This window comes from Drosophila mojavensis, unplaced genomic scaffold, assembly GCF_018153725.1.
Source record: "Drosophila mojavensis isolate 15081-1352.22 unplaced genomic scaffold, ASM1815372v1 contig_19, whole genome shotgun sequence".
In the NCBI taxonomy this organism is placed as follows: domain Eukaryota; kingdom Metazoa; phylum Arthropoda; class Insecta; order Diptera; family Drosophilidae; genus Drosophila; species Drosophila mojavensis.
Window position 1 is genome coordinate 5,174,305 of NW_025318726.1, and position 6,065 is coordinate 5,180,369.

The 6,065-nt window shown below is 38.5% G+C and overlaps 1 protein-coding gene across 1 annotated transcript; it reads right to left on the reverse strand.

The window, feature by feature from the left end:
* Positions 1-1,189: 1,189 nt before the first annotated feature.
* LOC6572028 (transcription factor castor) lies at positions 1,190-5,021 on the reverse strand. Its single transcript, XM_032733855.2, has 4 exons — positions 3,977-5,021; positions 2,679-3,369; positions 2,186-2,601; positions 1,190-2,117 (listed from the first exon to the last, which is right to left on the reverse strand). The coding sequence occupies exons 1-4, from the start codon at positions 4,826-4,828 to the stop codon at positions 1,707-1,709; spliced, it is 2,370 nt and encodes a 789-aa protein (XP_032589746.1). The 5' UTR covers positions 4,829-5,021; the 3' UTR covers positions 1,190-1,706.
* Between the last annotated feature and the right edge of the window lie 1,044 nt (positions 5,022-6,065).

Sequence of the window (6,065 nt, forward strand, 5' to 3'; positions counted from 1 at the left end):
CACAAAAAAAAATGAAGCTTAACAGTTAACCTCAGTTGCGACTTAGATGCAATACAAAAAAAAACTACAGATGCTAAAAGAAATTTAATTATTTTGCAGGTTGCGCACAAATGGTTGCCATACATAAATATGTAATAGATATATCGCTCCCGAAATTACCTAAACCTTATATACATACATATATATATATATATATATATATATATATACAAATATATATATATGAGCGCTATATATTTATATATATATATATATTATATATATATATATATAATATACATATATATATTATATATTTATATATTACTTATATATGTAATTGGACAAATGCTTTTGCAACAACCATTATATATAGATTTTGGATAGCGTAAATTGTAAAACAAATGGATGTTTAGGTCCCATATATCATCACCTATATATATGGATGAATATAAGCCTATTGTTTAGTACTCTCGGTCTCTATAGCGTGTTTAGGTTTTTCTTAATTCATATTTACTTAATGTGTGTCGAGTTTAAATAGCTTTACTTGTTTAATTTAATGTTTTTTTAGTTTTAGTCAATTAATTATTACAGACGTGCTTAAATTTCTATAAATAAATAAATGATTGTTTTTATTATTATATTATTTGCATTTGCTTATAAACGGCAAAAATCCCAAAATTCTAACAGCACATTGAAAAAATTCCAATAACTCTTGAGTGTATGTGTTCACTATAGTAGCTTTGTACATTTCAAACTCTCTTCCTGCTCTTCGACTTAACTATATTGATTGCTTAAATATACTTTGTTATGTGCGAATAAAAGAACGAATTCAAGAAATTATATATGAAAAAATGGATACACGCTTCATTGATTAGTAAGTTGCTTAGCTGGATGCTTTTTTTTTTTCTTATTGCGTCTAGAGCTCTTCTGAAGTTAATTTTGTGTTCCGCCAATGACAAAGAAACCAAACAGTAATAAATGGAATAGCAATTATTAATCGGTATACAAAATGTTTTTTATTTTATGGCGAAATATAAATTTACAGTTGAAGCTAATCTTTACTGGTAGAGATATAAATATAAATATATATGTGAAAGACTTATATATTTGGAAATTTAATTTTATTTAAATAGTTTAATTTCCTGTTGGAAAGTATTATATCTGTGGAATTTTTCTACTGTGCAATATTTAAATCTATTTTTTTTTAAATTAATTTCATTTTATTTTATTAAAGTATCACAAATCTATGTTATGCATTTCATTGATTTGAACAAAATCTCCTAAGCTTCGGAAACACTATAGCTTAAAATACATTTTTTACATTGATAACATATTTTTGGGTCTATGCAAAACATCACAGTAATTAGTTAAACTAAATTCAAATTTTATTTATTTTGTTCAGTAACTGTAGAAAGCAGAAATCTTGTTAAAAAAGGAACACATATTAACAAAAGCGAATTCAGCAACATTTTGTTGGGCTTATGCCCTAGTCAAAATGTAGCTGAGTTGGCTTTTGTAAGGGGAATGGGATGGGAACGCCACGTCCTGGCCATGTCAAAGGTTATTCGGAACTCCTTGGCTAAACTTCCTGCTTAAAGCCTGTCTAATCGCGAAATTCTCCTATTTAATCAGTCTCCTATGTAACTAATTCTACCTAGATATATACATATATTCCCGAAATTTTATTGTTTCTGAAATCTGTTAAGTGCTAAGGACTTTGCCAATTACTCTTTGAACTCTGGCTTAATACTAAACTCATTCTTCGGCTGATGCACGCTCGCTGCTGCTGCAGCAGCTGCGGCGCCGAAGGCTGCCAAATTGTTGAATATGGACTGATTTTGTGGCACGGCCCCCATATTGGTAGCCGCCGCACCTGGGTACAGATTCTGATAGAAAAGCGGATTCTGTAGCTGGAAGAGAGCCATTAAATGCGTTAGCTGGAAATTTGGCGCCGTGGCATCTGCGGCACCTGCTGTAAAGCTGGGCATAAAATTAGGGAACAGCGCACTGCTTAGCATATTGCTGTTGACTGAAGTCTGCAACGGACCCGTTGAAACCGGCTGCGCCGGATGGTTGCTCGGGTCATCCAGCTTGACTCGCTTTGCCTCTGACTGCTCAACATCTGCAGGCAGTTGCTGCAAGAGAGTAAAGAATGTCATCAGTAAAACGATACAGATTGATAGAATACAATGAATGGACCTACAATTTTCTTGGGCGGCCGACCACGTTTGCGTGCCAGGAAGTGCTCCGCAGATAAGGAGGAGAGCGGCGTCGAGGTTGAACTATTGCTGTTCACATAGGCAGGCTGGCTAACGGCAGTACTGGATGGTGCCGGTGTGGATTCCTGCGAGGTTCTGTCCTCCGACACATTGTCGTCCTGTTTAGACTTAATGTGCTGATACGTCTGTTCGCCGTCCTGGCGATCATGCTTCCGCTTGTGACTAATCATTTGGCTGCTCGAATGCAAGATATAGTTGCAGTTCTCACGCACGCAATGAATGTGATTGCAGACCGTGGAGAACTTGCAGGAATCAAAGGGACACTGTTCTGTTTTCAGTATCTTCTTGAAGCCATCCTGCGTCAGCTGGTAATCTTTCAAATGATACGTCTTGTGCTTGTCTTTTGAACCAAAATAGAATAAAGATACAAGTATACATAAGACGCCTTTTCTTTGATAAATCTGAATCATGTCTTACCCATATCGGCCTTATTCTTGAAAGTGTGGTTGCAGCCCTCACGACAGCAGTGATAGTGTGATATCTTCTTGCCATAGAAGGGGCAATCCGTGATGCGACAATTTTCGTGAGCGCGAAAGCGTCGAAAGCCCTCGTTCACAATCTCCGAGTCCTTGCGATGGAAGTTGGCATGCATCTGCACATCGCTAGTACTCACATAAACCTTGGGGCAGTGCTCATAGACACAATGATAGTGCGTCTGCTTCCAGTTGTAGATGCATCCATCGCCATATGAGGGCGCACAATCATCCGCGGAGGAGAAACGGGCAAACCCCAGTTTGAGGCTCTCCTTGCGCTTCTTGTGCCACTTCAGATGTCGTATGATGTCATCCTTCTTGCTGAGAATTTTTCCCTGGCAGGGCTCATCGTAACAGTGGAAATGGTCACGCAACGCCTCTTGCCGACAGAGTGTATTCTCACATTCTAAATACGAGGATACCTTGCGGAGATTCTTTAGATTCTCCTCGTTCTGTAGAAATGCATCCAGACTGCTGGCTGTGGACAGACTGACAATGCCCCTGCCCTGATCACTCGATGGCGGCGGCGTCAGCATCGAATTGTTCTGTCCCTGAGGCGTGTTCAAAGTGCTCTCATTTTCGATGCTGGTGACGACATTGTACGATGAGTCCGCTGGCTGCTTAACGGGTGTGTACTGTATTACATAGAACAGAGGCGACGAATTACTAAATAATCATAATACATATTTCTAAAAATCAGACTGCTCGGTGCCAATGCCCAGCAGCAACAGCCAGCTGCAGGGCGCAGGCCGAGGCCCACGCGCTGTCCACACAGCAGCTGTTTGTATTCCTTGGAATTGCGGCGTTGTTGTTTACATTAAGCATGCAAGTGCTACAAAGTTTCATTTAGCTTATTTTTATCAACACGGCACGCTCGAATTACAGACAGCGTGGGAGTTTATAAAATGCATACAAAAAGTACACATCTCAGACCAGAAGGGCAAGAAGAGAATTGAGTATTTATTTAGAAATAAAGATGTCCAAACCAAATTATATATTAAGCAATAGCATGTGCTTCTATAGACTCGGAATTGAATCAGTAATAATATGATTAGACGGAGATTTATGCCTTAAATGATAGCACTAATGGCATTAGTAAATATTAATATTTATGCGCTATGGGTTATAAAAATAATGGGTTATAATAATAATAGAGACATTCTTTCCGAACTCTTAAAAACTACAATCAATTAATGGTGATAATCCTTTGACATAAATGTTTATTTGAACTATAACACTTACCATGCTGGGTGAGTCGTTGCTGTCAGTGGCGCTCGTACTCTCCAGCGGTTGTATGCCCGATATCTGTAGCAGCTTCTCGGTGCTGACACTGGTGCTCGCATCGTTGGTGCTGGTTAACTCCGAGGAGTGGCAACTGTTCAAGGCAGACAGTGGCTTGTCATCCTCATCTTCGAAATCCTGCTCAGACTTGACGTTGACTGCCGAAAGGACATTAGTAGCTGCTGCTGCTGCAGATGCAAATGTTGCTGCTGCTTGATCATTTGGCGTCGATGTCACTGTGGAGGATTGCAAAAAGTTATTGGTAAGCTGCTCACTTTTCAGAGAGCTGGGCGTGTTGGGGGTTAGTAACAGGGTTGTTGGCGCCGTTGTCAGCAATTGTTGCTGCTGCTGCTGCTGTTGTTGTTGTTGCAGCATAAAACGCGTTAGTGGAGGCAAAGAAAGAGGTAACGTGCCCAGCAACATTTGCGGCAACTGGTAAGCCAAACCTGGGTTTGTGTTCGTAATGTTGTTAGGTGTTGAGGGAGTTGTTAGTGTTGTAGTATGTTGATCATATTGTTGTTGTGATAAAGCATTCAAATTACTATTGGGACTACAACTACGGCTACTACTACAGTTCGAGTTTTGCGAATTTGTTCGTTTTTGCGTTCTTGTCTTGTGTTGATACTGCTGTTGCTGCTGTTGCTCTTGCTGTTGTTGTAGGCAAGTGCTGCTGCTGATATCCTCTTTCTGTGTGTGTAGTAAGCTGGACAACAGTTGTTGTTGCAGTGGCTGCGGTTGCTGTTGTTGCTGCTGCTGTTGTTGCAACAAATTCATCATATAAAGCTGCATCATGAATTCCATTTGATTAGACATTTTGTTATCACTTTATGTTGGTAACACAGCACAGAATTAAGTGGATTTTTCTTTTCTTTTCTTAAAAAGTTCTCGATTTACAAGACTTTTTCAGATTTTTCATTGCACGCTTTTTCGATGCTGAGCACGATCAGAGACACTGGTAGCACTTCTATGGCGGTACTTGAAGTTCAGCTGCTCAGCTCAAACTGTTTCAACTCTTCCGCGACTGCTCGCTAATATAGCAAAAATTTTGTAAAACTGTCCAGCAACAACCCTCTCTCAATTGTGCATAAAAACATGAGATTCTCTTAAAAAACTGATCCACTGCTCGCTTTTCGGCTCTCCCCGATCTAGCACTCTCTTAAAAAACGGCAAGCCTTGTAACGTTGCCCATCCCGGTGGTGGCTAAGAGCGGGCAACCCTTAGTCTATCTTGGGATCTGTTGTGTGAAAATTGCGTGGAAAAGAAGCCATGGTCGTTGTCCGACTGTGCTGGAGTTTGCTGCTGTTTTTTGATGCCGACCAATAAAATGCCAGCATTAATGTACATTTTCAAAGAAAAAAACGAGTTTTTTAGGTAAAAATATGTCACTGCAAGCACCAACGGTCGTTGAGGAATTTCCCCTCTGGAGATATGTATGTAAAAGAATGCAATAAGAGGAGAACATTTTTCATTTGAGATTGAAATAAATTAATTGACATGGTAGAGTAAAGTAAAATCCAATGAAAATAAAATGAGAGTTTTGATCAAATAATGTTTAATTTCCATAACAATGATATTTAATATGTAATGTCGCAAAATAGAATAGAATAGTGGGTAATTTATTGAATGAAGTCTGTTGTATTACTAGTTCACACAATTGCCAATTTTACGAATCCTATACTAAGTTATGGAGCAAACATTATAAATAAAAAATATAAATAAACTTCTTGCTATACCATGCTCTATCCTTGCTTCCTGTATTTAATGAAATAAATAACTGATTAAACAAATAAACAATATTTTATAATGTATATTGCATAGTGCAATATAGTATTGTAGCTAGTAACTTGGTTTATATGTGTGCGAAACAGGAATATAAAATAGTATAGGACGTAGGCAAGTCCATGGCAGATTTGGTTCTCACATTCTATAAAATTCAACAGTCGATGAAATAAAAGCCTGTATTTATTAAATAGATTTCACAATTCGATCAAAATTAGGGAACGGTTCAGAAAACGCGCGCGGTACTCTTCGTACAGCTGCAATTCGCATC

Coding starts and splice junctions, on each gene's coding strand:
- LOC6572028 (XM_032733855.2), bottom strand. CDS start 4,828: ATGTCTAATCAAATGGAATTCATGATGCAGCTTTATATGATGAATTTG. Junction 3,370..3,976: donor GCAACGACTCACCCAGCATG/GTAAGTGTTATA, acceptor TATGTAATACAG/TACACACCCGTTAAGCAGCC. Junction 2,602..2,678: donor CAAGAATAAGGCCGATATGG/GTAAGACATGAT, acceptor TTGGTTCAAAAG/ACAAGCACAAGACGTATCAT.